This window comes from Schistocerca gregaria, chromosome 3 (assembly GCF_023897955.1).
Source record: "Schistocerca gregaria isolate iqSchGreg1 chromosome 3, iqSchGreg1.2, whole genome shotgun sequence".
NCBI lineage: Eukaryota > Metazoa > Arthropoda > Insecta > Orthoptera > Acrididae > Schistocerca > Schistocerca gregaria.
In genome coordinates, this window is record NC_064922.1 from 652246447 (window position 1) to 652260361 (window position 13915).

At 40.0% G+C, this 13915-nt stretch overlaps 2 protein-coding genes across 4 annotated transcripts in view; one reads left to right on the top strand and one right to left on the bottom strand.

The window, feature by feature from the left end:
- LOC126356100 (glycerol-3-phosphate acyltransferase 1, mitochondrial) overlaps positions 1–5323 on the bottom strand; it is a 387533-nt gene extending 382210 nt beyond the window's left edge. For 2 of the 3 annotated variants that reach the window (XM_050006798.1, XM_050006795.1), the window contains exon 1: positions 4944–5078. The gene's annotated coding sequence lies outside the window, so the exon portion shown is untranslated. Of the gene's footprint in view, positions 1–4943; positions 5079–5258 lie in introns of those variants that run through there. The other variant, XM_050006796.1, reaches the window with a different exon arrangement.
- Positions 5324–5400: 77 nt separating this feature from the next.
- LOC126356104 (pyridoxal phosphate homeostasis protein) overlaps positions 5401–13915 on the top strand; it is a 76777-nt gene continuing 68262 nt past the window's right edge. The window contains exons 1-3 of the mRNA XM_050006804.1: positions 5401–5874; positions 5954–6097; positions 12588–12798. Of these exons, the coding sequence (XP_049862761.1) occupies positions 5782–5874; positions 5954–6097; positions 12588–12798 (448 nt within the window). The 5' untranslated portion in view covers positions 5401–5781. The remainder of the gene's footprint in view (positions 5875–5953; positions 6098–12587; positions 12799–13915) is intronic.

A 13915-nucleotide genomic window follows, 5' to 3' on the forward strand; every position in this document is an offset into this window, starting at 1 on the left:
AAAACTCCTCATTCCCTTGGTTGTCCAGTTAGTTTCATTGCACTGATGTAATGAAATATTTTGCAGTTGTAATAAGTGATGTCATGCTCGCTATGGTGTTCACACTTGAAATATAGGTCTCTACAATCTTGATGATGTAACAGTCAGAGACGACACATGGTACTACAATCTTTGGTTTTGCTCTAACAGGACACACTGAACTGATACAAAGAACGGCAATGTGAATAGTCACATATTTGTTTCACCCAAGGGAGACTATCACAAAGATGCTGAAGGAAACAAACCAGCAGATGCTTCAATATAGACATGCAAACTATCGCATGAAAAACTACTTAACTTAGAAAGTTTCTAAACCCTACTTTTGAGTTGGAATGTATTACTACCTCCCTTCAAATCTTTCCCACTCGGACCGCAAAGATGATTTTAGACTAATTACAACTCACAGGGAGACATTTAAGTGAACATTCTCCCTGTATTCCAAATGGAATGGGAATAAGCCCTAATAACTGGTACAACATGATGTACATTGTCTCACGCAATTCACAGTGGCTTGTAGAATACAGATTTTGATAACTGTTTGTCGATAGCAAGGCCTGTGAATCGTGTGCATTTTTTTTTTTTTTTTTTTTTTTTTTTTTTTCAGTTAAGTGTCTGGTACTTAAAATTGAAATAAAATGAGAAAATCTGTATACTATGCCTATTTCTCCACTGTTGATTCTACCACGTAGCTGAAATAACTGTGGTACAGCTGAAGATGAGTAATATATAGAAAGATCATGCTTAATTATATCACATATAACTGGTGTCTTTACTACAGACATCCGACCTGTATAGATGTAATTAATAGTAGCTACAAATAAAGTACCCAATAAAGAGTTCTGCAAGGAAGTATCAAAATAGGATTGTAATCATAACTGAAAATCTAACAATATGAGTAAGACAACCCAGTTATTTCAGCACTCAGGTGAAACAGGAATGAGTTATAATTGCTTCCATTGATGAACAAGCTTGGTGGTCCTCAGGTGGATGAAGAGAGTGGGAGGGAGAGGGGGGTAACAAGGGATAAACAGTAATATGTTATCAACACCTTGGTCAAGAAGTAGTAGGCCTGGAATTAGTGTCATTTGAATGTAATTTGATTGAAGTACATAATTACATAAGAGAGATAAAACTGAGGCACTGAAAGCAATACTGATGCTAGAGATGAGAAATAATTTAAGACCGAGCGAGGTGGCGCAGTGGTTAGACACTGGACTCGGATTCGGGAGGACGACGGTTCAATCCTGTGTCCGACCATCCTGATTTAGGTTTTCCATGATTTCCCTAAATTGCTCCAGGTAAATGCCGGGATGGTTCCTTTCAAAGGGCACGGCCAACTTCCTTCCCCATCCTTCCCTAATCCGATGAGACCGATGACCTGGGCCAGGTCAATATGTAGGTCAGAGCAGACAAGGGTTCTCCCTGGGCATGTCTGTGACAAGAGAAATGCCACCTGCACCTGTGACCTCACCAACCCAGATAAGGATGAACACAGTTAAGGGGACTTGTACATGAATCACTGACAAAAATATAATTTTTTAATTTTGCTCTTAAAAAATTTCCTTTAGTTTTCTGGACAAGAAAAAAAATTTACTTCCAGGGAAATGGACGACAGAAATAAGCAAAATTAGAGGAATTTAAAAGTGGCTGCACCCACCATGACATCCGCATGATGTTTTGCTTTCTTATTATCTGCACGAGTTTCTCATTGCACTGTAAAGCAATGGGAAGAATTAAGAAGTTCAGTGTTAAACATCATAAATTTTATGGAAACCAGTTCACCAAACAGATTAACTCTGCTAATACTGAAATACAACACTTGAATCAGCTTCAACTACGCCAAGTGCTTCAATGTTAACTGAAATATTTGGACAATGGAAATGGCAGTATTAATGCTGATAACATAGACACACCAACTATTGATATATGTTGTGTTATTGTTTAACTCTCTGGTCTACCTGAACTAATAAATAAAACTTGGTTGTGTGAAGGTAGTTGAGGAGATACATGCTAGAAGAGGTGCATCAAAATTAAGAATTGTTTGTAATTTTTGTGATTTAAGCGAATGTGGTTATACATGTGGCATAACTAAACAGAGAGTATCAAACACAAATATTAATCTTGCTTATGCTATGAGGTATATAGGCAAAGGGGTACAGAAGTACACAAATTTTCTGTGCTCCTATGGATTTACCTGCCCCTACAAGGTCTGACCGGCACGATGAAATTATTCTACAGACTTCAGAAGATATAACAAATGATAGTATGAAAAATGCTGTTCATGAAAGTGTTGACATGAATGACAGCAATATACGTATGTCTGCAGCCCTGGATGCATCCTGGCACTGAAGAGGCCACAGTTCCCTAAATGGTGTAGTGTCAGCTATCTCCTTGGACAATGGTAAAATCATTCCTGTGGAATGTATTACCAAGTACTGTCATGGCTGTATTAGTGAAAATGAAAATCATCAATGTTTGATTAATTTTAGTGATTATAGTGGAATGATGTGATATGAAGGTGCTGTGAAGATAATTCACAGGTCAATAGAGAAATATGGTGTTATGTATAAATCTTACCTAGGAGATGGAGACTCAAAAGGGTACCAAAAAGTTTGTGAATCCAAACCTTATGCTGACATAAATAGAAGAAATGTAATGTGTTGAACATGTCCAAAAAATGTTAGGTACAAGACTGAGGAACTTGAAGATGAATTTGAAAGGAAAGAAATTAGCTGATCGTAAGTGAATTTGTGGGTATGGTCGGCTTACAGACGAAGAAATAGACAAAATAAAAATGACCTTCAGAGAATGAAAAAGGCAGTATGGACTACCTTCTTTCATAGATCCTCCACAAATGACAAACCCTGTCATACACTCTGCTCACCTGGCAGTGATTCATAGGGTGGCTACCAAAGGGCTGTTACTCAAGGTGAGACCTACAACCATAAACATTCTTTGCCGTTTGCTATAATGGAGGTTATAAAACCTATATATAGGGACCTTAGTGACAGAATGTTATTAGAGAAATGTTTACACGGTAGGACTCAAATTCCAAAAGAAAGTTTCAACAACTGTATATGGGAATGGGTACCAAAAACTGTTCTAGTAGGACAAAATACTTTGAAAATAGGTGTGCTAGATGCTGTTCCATGTTTCAATGATGGTGCAGTATAAAGGCTTAATGTTATGGAACTGATGGGAGTGCCTGGTGGACTAAATATGCATACAGCTCTAATAGCCATTGACTGAAGGAGATTCTTCGAAGCAGAAAAATCAGTGTTGGAAGCCACCAAAGAAGCAAGAATAAGAAGTGTGAAAAAGAGAAGGGAGGAAAAGCAACATACAGAACAAGATGAATATGGAACTGAGATGCATTAGTGTCATGCAAGTTTAATAGCAAACCCAAGTTTTAACTTTAACTTGAATTTCCCGAAAGTTAAATTATTTCATGTCTGGTACACTTTGGTTAAATACTATAAGAGACAGAGGGCTGAAATTCTGTATACTGTCTTAAAACAAGCATGATTAAAAAGTAGACTACTCTTGTGACTTAACTTTGAAAATAAAATATTTTTTGAAGAAAAACCCTGATTAATTTCCAAAATTTTTGATAATCATACTTGCAAGTTTTATTTGTACCACTATTTATACAGCACCATTTTTTCCAACACTCTTTATAGACAATATGGCAAAGAACTTACAAGGAAAAAAAAAATAAACCTTCTACTTTGTATTTTCAGTAATGTGTACCTATGATGTACATAAATAAATAGCATGGTCTATTTCACTTGCACCAAAAAAATACAATTAAAAAAGGTGGGACAGCTAAAGCTGAGGTTCACATATAAAAATGTTCCCAAAAGATGTCTTAAAAGATGGTAAGCATTATATATGCTTACAAATCTCATTCTTTGAGTTATGTTGATTAGAAAATTGACAATTTTCTTAAGATTTCCCCTGGTATTCACAGACCAGTCCCCTTAAGGAGTGAACAAAACCTTTTAGCCAGGTGATTTGTAATAGTAAAAGTGAGATGGGTAAAATGGTAGTAGACACCAGCTGGACCAACAATAATAAAACAAGGTGAGAAATACTCAGGTGGTAGTGGCCCTTGGTCAAATTTAAAGATTCAAGGAGGATATCTGTCACACACGAGACTAAACACCGGTGTCTTTAAATCTATTAATGTCATGCCTGTCTCCCAGATTGAGAGCAAGTATTTACAAACTCTGTCATTGATAAAAGTCTCCTGCCTGCTCTCTTTAATTGCTGATCTTGCTTTGGCCTTCTCCGCACAAAAACTGTTTTCATCCAAACATGTGTTACATGGTAGCAACTATTCATGGAACTAGTCTATATTGTCTTAGTCAGACTATTGCCAACAGCCTTTCTATTACATTTGTGCCACCAGCAATTTCCGTTCCCCATTCTCCACAGTTTTTCTACACACACACACACACACACACACACACACACACACACACACAGAGAGAGAGAGAGAGAGAGAGAGAGAGAGAGAGAGAGAGAAGCTAATCAGAACTGAAAGGCGAGGGCTTATAACTATCTCTTTCCATATAAAAGAAAGATTCTGATGTTTTAACTAGTCCTCTCATTACAGAATCTTAACAACGCGAAACGTTACGAACATATAATGAAAGTGCATCAAGCTGAAAGGTTTTTAAGTCAATCAAGTAGGTCTACATCACTGTCACATGGTATTTACTTGGTGGAAAATAAACTCACATAGGCATGCTCGCATTACACACATTTTTAAAATCTCACACTCTAGAGGATTGCTCACAACTTTGCAACACTTGCCAAGGAGATCACTAAATGTCCTGAATAAGAGAAAAATCTAAATTTTCATTCTAGTTGTGTAATAGTGGTAAAAGGTGACAGCTTACCGAAAACACTTAAATCACATAAGATGCTAAAAGCAAGCGTATTCTCAAATTCTTCTTCCTTTCTATTCTTTATACTCTAAAAATAGTCGATTTACAGCTAGAATCATTACAACAATTAAATCACTTTTCCCGCTATATGATCTTACTATTATCATTTGTCTACCACGTGATAGTATTTAAAATAGCATCTATGAAGTGAAAATTTTATAGCGTTTTTTTTTTTCTTTCTATACATTGTATGAAAGAACTTTCTGCGGGTTCTTAAAATACCCTTTTCGTTGTACATAGCCCGGAGTACGCAAGCAGAGTACTTACTTTAAACGACAGTAATTATGAGTAATGCGTTTACATATCTTTGGAAAATGTGGTAGTACTGTAAGCGGCGTACACACCACACAGTAATACTGGGTTAAGGGTTACCGTGTGTGAGACAGCGAGTGTGAAACTGCGTGTAGTGCATAAATATTAAGTTAAAATGGTTAAAATGAATCCAGAAACAAAAAAACGTTTAACTATTATCATTGATACAGCAAAGTGTATTTTCCATATTGGTTTTATACCGACAGTTCTTTACCTAGGTTTCAAGAAGGGTGCAGATGCTGGGATGCCACCACTCACTTTCATGAATCTTCTGTGGCAGTAAGGATATGGTTGCTTGTACTAGATGATTCGAGCAATTTTCATCAACGAGCAGAGCAGCGACATGTTTCTATTAACAGCGTTTAGGTATTAAAGACAGTGGGAAAAAATCACGTGGTATCGTTTCGCAGAGATAATTTTTTTTCTTGATTTGTACCCTTCTATACATGCAACATATGGTAGTGTTCTAGAATTTCCAATGATACGCACAGTAATGGGAGAACTAGATATTGCCAAGAACTTGGGTGTGATCCTTAATAAAGTCAGAGCCGCAGCTGAACGTAGACCACCAGTAAGTACGATGCACAATTACTGTTTTAGTTTGTATCACGTGTAACATATTTTTTTGTAAAGTAAATCAAATTTCGTAGGAGAACAGAACCCACGAACCAAGATTAGTGGCTGTCAGCAAGACTAAGCCGAAGGAATTGGTAATAGCAGCTTACGAAAATGGCCAACGTCATTTTGGAGAGAATTATGTTCAAGAATTGGTTGAAAAGGGAAATGATCCTGATGTAAGTACTGAATAAACAAGGAGTTTTAAAATAAGAGGTTACTGTTGCAGTATCCATATCTACTTTATGCACAGGATTACCTACCGTACCCTAAATTTTTTTATCTCCTTATTGGCTAGTATGCACCTAGCCCCCCACCCCACCATCACCACCACTCATTTTCTAAATATGCGATTAGTGCTCCCACCCTCATCCACCTTTTTTTCCCCCGTTTTTTGACACTATTATAGTGCAGTGTGTGACAGATAAATTCTGTGTTGGTAATTGTGTGGTTGAGATAAGTGAGAACATGACAATCTGTGTTGAATCTCACCTGTCAGCCTTAAGTTCAATAAAAATCCTTAAGCATTCATTAGAGTAGTTAGCAGTAGGCTACTTATATTGAATTCTGGATGTATCAGTTTGTAGGTATGTGGAGTGGTAGAATAATGTAGGTTCGGTTACAAGTAGCAGATGACGGTTCTTTTGTAGAATACTAGGGAAATTAAGTCAGTCGGCTTACCGAACACTCTAGTGATCCATCTTATAATATTGCGTACGTGTGTGCCACCCTTACCATACAGGACTAAAAGGGCCCTTTAATGTATACAAATGGTTAAAAGTTTGCTTGGCCCATGGACATGCTGAAGTAGAGCATAACAGGGGTGCTGAAATAACTGGATTGGCACACACTTGAAGATAGACACACATCATTATGTGAAAGTCTAGTTAGAAATTTTCTAGATCCAACTTTAAATGTATAAGAATCCGCAGCCTATGACTCCTTTAGGAATTATCAGACAATATTATATTAATTACAGTGCACACAGTGAAATTTAAATTATTATTCTTTACCGGCTCCATGAAGTGAAAGGTATGGGAGGAAGCCCTATTACAGTTGGAACTACTGTCTGCTGTGCACTTCATTGTGGTTTGTAAAGTATGTTTGCACATCTAAATAAACCATTATTTGTGCAGGAACTGCCAATTCAGTCTGAATATGATGTATCACACCTAACAGGGCGAAGAGGTGCCTTAATGTTGAATATAGTCATTGGTTCAGATTTATTGGCTTCCTCTGCTAAGCAACTTCAATCCACCTGCAATCTACAGAAGTTAGGCCTTGGTTAGGGAATACCACAAGCTACAGCAGAAACTGTAATTACCCATACAGGAAGACATACAAAGTTTACAAACAAAATAGACTACATTTAAGAAACCCACCGTTACAGTAAGCAAAACAGCTAGATGCCATAAATACTGGGGTGAAAGAGCTGTGGGATCAGAGGTGGCAGCTTGAAAATCGTGAAGAGTGTTTTTCCGAAAGCATAACTGTGATACTGTTGGCACAGAACTCAACAGGAATCTGTGGATCAAATTGAACAGAGCTTGCACTGGGCATGGACGATGTGCAGACTCTCTTTACAGATGGGATAATACAGAATCTCCGATTTGTGACTGTGGAGCTCTGGACCAGACAATAAAGCACATTAATGCCCCTTGTGTTCCTACCAGGGGAGTTGGAGCAACCTCATGAAAGCTGATGATATGACCCTTATCTGGATTAGGAACCTAGACATTGACATTTAGTTAGTTTTTGTATATTGATTTGTATTTTCCTATACCTGTTACAAATAGTATTACTAATGTTACATGCCTGTAATTTTAAACTGCATGTGAGCCATTTGTTGTTGTTGTTGTTGTTGTTCATCTACCAGTACTTACTGCAACCTACATCCTTCTGAATCTGCTTAGTGTATTCATATCTTGGTTTTCCTCTACAAGTTTTACCCTCCACACTGCCTTCCAATGCTAAATTTGTGACAGGCCTACCTTGATGCCTCAGAACATGTCCTACCAACCGGTCCCTTCTTCTTGTCAAGTTGTCAGAAACTCGTCTTCTCCCCATTTCTATTCAAAACCTCCTCATTAGTTATGTGATCTACCCATCTAATCTTCAGCATTCTTCTGTAGCACCACATTTCGAAAGCTTCTGTTCTCTTCTTGTCCAAACTATTTATCATCCATGTTTCACTTCCATACATGACTACACTCCATACAAATATTTCCAGTAATGGCTTCCTGACACTTAAATCTGTACTCGATGTTACTAAATTTCTCTTCTTCAGAAATGCTTTCCTGGCTATAGCCAGTCTACATTTTATATCTCCTCTACTTCAACCATCATCAGTTATTTTGCTCCCCCAATAGCAAAACTCCTTTACTACTTTGTGTCTCATTTCCTAATCTAATTCCCTCAGCATCACCCGACTTAATTAGACTACATTCCATTATTCTCGTTTGCTTTTGTTGAGCCATACAAACAAATAAAATAAGCTAGTGGAAGCAGTAACAATTGTAAGATACCTAGCAATAAATTTCCAGAGTAAGCCAATGTGTGGTGGCCACATGAAACTAATTCAAGGAAGAATTAGAGGCGACGCTGAGTTCCATTGGAAGAATGTTAAGGAGATAAGTTTTCGGCTTTGATCAATGACATGGGAAACATCTGACAATGCTGCAAGCATTATGGAGACTGTAACATGATGTTTTTGGCAATTATTTCAAATTAACAGATCAGTCTGCCACCATAAGCAGCTCTCTCTCTCTCGCTCTCTCTCTCCACATTTGTTGGCTTCACAACCAGATTGTCATCTTCCAACCTAACCCGTCCTTGGGTTAAGCAATAGATCAATCTGTCGCCACAACTAGTTTCTTCCCTTCCCCACTCTCCTTTTATCTTTATGTTTGTAGGCTTTGCTAACTAACAACAAACCTGTGTATATATGTACGGAAAAGTGACAAGACATCAGCCAATAACATTACATCACTGGCCAAATCTGACAACTCAGATCGAACATTCATTTAGACCCAGGAAATGTAATTCATCCACAAAAGAAGTGGCTTGCAAAGCATTTGTAAGACCAATTGCTCATCAGTTTTGGACCTGTGCCAGAGTGGGTTACTACAACAGAATTATTTCTGTAAAACATGAGATGTAGAAGATCCAACAAAGAATAACACATTTTGTCTTGGAATTGTTTAGTGAATACTGATGCATTACAGAGATGCTCAACAAACTCAAGAAGCAGACACAAGGGATTTTCGGTATGACAGAGAAAAGTACTGATAAAATTTGCAAAGCATACATTCAAAATGGGTAGGAAAACATATTACTTCCTGCCACCTAAGTCTTGTGAAATAGCTATGTGGGAAAATTAGTGAGATTAGAGCTCACATCATGGCATACCAACAGCTGTTCTTAATAAGCATAAATTCAAGCACGCACACACACACACACACACACACACACACACACACACACACACACACACAAAGTGCTTATAGTATCAGTGAGCTTGCAGTCTGTGTAGAATGAGGAAGACGCACAATCTGAGTTTGACCAAGGGCAGACAGTGGTTACCCTTGAGGCTCAGAATGTGCATTTCAAAAACTGCACGACTTGTCAGGTGTCTGAGGAGCACTTTGGTGAGTGTCTTCAATAGAAACCACGTCCAGATATTGTGGGGATGGGTGGCCAGCCCTCATTGCAGATGTTGGGCATCATAGGCTGTGCAGACTGGTAAAACAGAACAGGTGGTGAACCATGCTGGAACTAACATCAGACTTTAATGCTGGCCACAGTACAAATTTGTCTGAACACACAGTGCACCAAACCATCCTAACAATGGGCCTCTGCACGTGACGATCAATGCACGTGCCCATGTTTAACACCATGATATCGGCAACTATGACTGAAATGGGCTTGCCACCATTGGCACTGGATGTTGGCACAGTGGCAGTGTGTTTGCATGTCTGATGAATCCTGATACCATCTTCATCATGGCAATGGGAGAGTGTGAATCCATTGTCTTCCAGGGCAACAGCTCCTTGATACCTGTACTTTGTGATGGAGACAAGCTGGCAGTGGCTCCATTATGCATTGGGGAACGTTCAGCTGGGCATCCATGGGTCCAGCAGAGCTCGTGCATGGCAAAGTGATACCCAAGGAGTATTGTACACCCCTTCATGACAATCATGTTTCCCTGTAGCACTGGCATTTTTTCAGCAAGATAATGCACCTTATCATAAGGCCAGAAGTGTGATGGAGTGATTTAAGGAACACAGTGGCGAGTTCCAATTGATGTCCTGTCCCCTCAACTTCATAGATCTGAACCCGATTGAACACATCTGGGATGGGATCGAATGTGGTGTCAGCTCATTGCCTGCCCCCACTCCTCCCCAGAATGTATGGGAATTAGGTGACTTAGGTGTGCAGATGTGACACCAACTCCTTCCAGTGATCTACCATCGCCTCTTTGCTTCCATGCCAAAGGTGCACATGCCAGCAGTGAGATAGGTCATTGTAATTTTCTGCTGTTCAGTGTATGTAGATGAAGATGCAGTGTTCATTATTGGGTTTGTTGGTTGTCATTCGTATGAAAATATACACTCCTGGAAATGGAAAAAAGAACACATTGACATCGCTGTGTCAGACCCACCATACTTGCTCCGGACACTGCGAAAGGGCTGTACAAGCAATGATCACACGCACGGCACAGCGGACACACCAGAAACCGCGGTGTTGGCCGTCGAATGGCACTAGTTGCGCAGCATTTGTGCACCGCCGCCGTCAGTGTCAGCCAGTTTGCCGTGGCATACGGAGGTCCATAGCAGTCTTTAACACTGGTAGCATTCCGCGACAGCGTGGACGTGAACCGTATGTGCAGTTGACGGACTTTGAGCGAGGGCGTATAGTGGGCATGTGGGAGGCTGGGTGGACGTACCGCCGAATTGCTCAACACGTGGGGCGTGAGGTCTCCACAGTACATCGATGTTGTCGCCAGTGGTCGGCGGAAGGTGCACGTGCCCGTCGACCTGGGACCGGACCGCAACGACGCACGGATGCACGCCAAGACCGTAGGATCCTACGCAGTGCCGTAGGGGACCGCACCGCCACTTCCCAGCAAATTAGGGACACTGTTGCTTCTGGGGTATCGGCGAGGACCATTCGCAACCGTCTCCATGAAGCTGGGCTATGGTCCCGCACACCGTTAGGCCGTCTTCCGCTCACGCCCCAACATCGTGCAGCCGGCCTCCAGTGGTGTCGCGACAGGCGTGAATGGAGGGACGAATGGAGACGTGTCGTCTTCAGCGATGAGAGTCGCTTCTGCCTTGGTGCCAATGATGGTCGTATGAGTGTTTGGCGCCATGCAGGTGAGCGCCACAATCAGGACTGCATACGACCGAGGCACACAGTGCCAACACCCGGCATCATGGTGTGGGGAGCGATCTCCTACACTGGCCGTACACCTCTGGTGATCGTCGAGGGGACACTGAATAGTGCACGGTACATCCAAACCATCATCGAACCCATCGTTCTACCATTCCTAGACCGGCAAGGGAACTTGCTGTTCCAACAGGACAATGCACGTCCGCATGTATCCCGTGCCACCCAACGTGCTCTAGAATATGTAAGTCAACTACCCTGGCCAGCAAGATCTCCGGATCTGTCCCCCATTGAGCATGTTTGGGACTGGATGAAGCGTCGTCTCACACGGTCTGCACGTCCAGCACGAACGCTGGTTCAACTGAGGCGCCAGGTGGAAATTGCATGGCAAGCCGTTCCACAGAACTACATCCAGCATCTCTACGATCGTCCCCATGGGAGAATAGCAGCCTGCATTGCTGCGAAAGGTGGATATACACTGTACTAGTGCAGACATTGTGCATGCTCTGTTGCCTGTGTCTATGTGCCTGTGGTTCTGTCAGAGTGATCATGTGATGTATCTGACCCCAGGAATGTGTCAATAAAGTTTCCCCTTCCTGGGCCAATGAATTCACGGTGTTCTTATTTCAATTTCCAGGAGTGTATTTTATATTACTTTTGACAGCTTGTGTAAAGAACAGTGAATACCCACCATAAGATTACTCTTTTTGGTTTTAGAAGAAGTAAGTTCGAAGTTCGTGGTGTTGGTGTTAAAACAGAGATGATAAAAGAACGCACAGACGTGTGTCATACAGGCAGGCAGTACATTAACACATACCAAATGCAAAGTTTGTACTGAATTTTATTACTTCTGTGACTGAATAGAGTATGAATGTCGGTGATTTTTGGTGAGACTTGACACCTTGATGTATGCAGAACTGCTATTGCAGTCTGACAACAGTACTTCCTTTCTGGGTAATAACATGTTAACTTTGAATTTTTGTTACAAAAGTTTGTGCCAAATTATTTGTATTTTTGTCATTAATTAGGCCCACAGTTTCTTGTTAGATTTTCTATTGTTTTCTTTTTCATAAAAGTTGCAGAAATATTGTTAAAATTAATTTCACTTCCTCAAACTTTTAAAAATAATTTATGTAGCACTGTTACTTGAAATGGAGAAGTCAGGTATCAGCCAGAAGAGTAATCAAACCTACTAATACCAGATGTGGTTTCTTCCTTTTAGGTTTTTCTGTTTAATAATGAAATATTTACGGAAAAATAATGCTACATATTTCCTTCCAGATTTGCAAAAAATGTCCAGAAATATGTTGGCACTTCATTGGTCACTTGCAACGAAATAAAGTGAACAAGGTTGTAAGTACTCCTGGTTTGTTCATGGTAGAAACAGTGCATTCTGAGAAAGTGGCATCAGCTTTAGATGCTGCTTGGAAGAAACTACACGACAATAGCAGGCTGAAAGTCATGGTTCAAGTAAATACCAGCGGTGAGAAAGGTAAGAACGTTTTCATAAATTTGTAATAATGCATGAAAATATTTGTTCTACAGGAAATCATTTATTTCATCTTTGGTTGAGCAGTATCCATTGTCACTCAGTAGCCACACTGCACAGAAATAGGAGGTGGCTGAAATACGGATTTTGGGCTTTTGAAATAGTTTCATTGCGGAAGACCATAATATCCCCCTCCTTTCAATTATTAGATGAAGGCCGAAATGGCAGATATTGAGATAGGTGATCACAGAATAGAAAAGAAACTAGAATCGCTTAATAGTAGCAAGACATGAGGACCAGATGATATGCCTGTAACATTGTACAGTGATTGTGTGAAAGAACTTACACCAGTTCTAGCAGCAGTCTATCATAGATAACTACAGCAATAGAGGGTACCTAGAGACAGTAAACAAGTGCAGGTCATTCCTGTTCTCAGTAAGGGCTGTAGGATAGTTGCATTAATTATGGGCCTATATTGTTGACATCAGTCTGTTGTAGAATTTTAGAACATGCTTCACATTCAGTAGTGATGAAGTGTTTGGAGAACAAACATATCCTCTATAAAAATAAACACGAGTTCCACAAACAGATCTTGTGAAACTCAGCTCACTCTGTTCCTCCATGAGATTAATAACACTGTGTACAACTGTGCTCAGGTTAATGCTGTGTTCCTTGCCTTCAGGCATTTGACACCATCCCGCACTGCAAGTTTGTGAAAAAAAATTGACCTTTACAGATTATCAGACAATGTTTGCAATTGGCTTAAAGCCTTTGCTTTAATGGAATAAAATTGGTAGATCTTACGGTAATTTCCAGAATACCCCAATAAAATATGATAGGACTTACAATGTATATAAATGATCTAGTAGAAAGTGTCAGAACTCTTACAAGCTGTTTGCAGATGATGTGGTTGTCATTTGAAAGTAGCAACACCAGAAGACAATATTGATTGGCAGAATTACTTGCACAGTATTGATGGTGTACGCTGGGACAGTTGACCCTGAATGTGAATAAATATAACATATTGAGCATACGCAGGAAAAGAAGTCCGTTACAGTAAAACTACACTGTTGATGACAGACTGCTGGAAACACAATCTAGTTTAAAATATCTAGGAGCA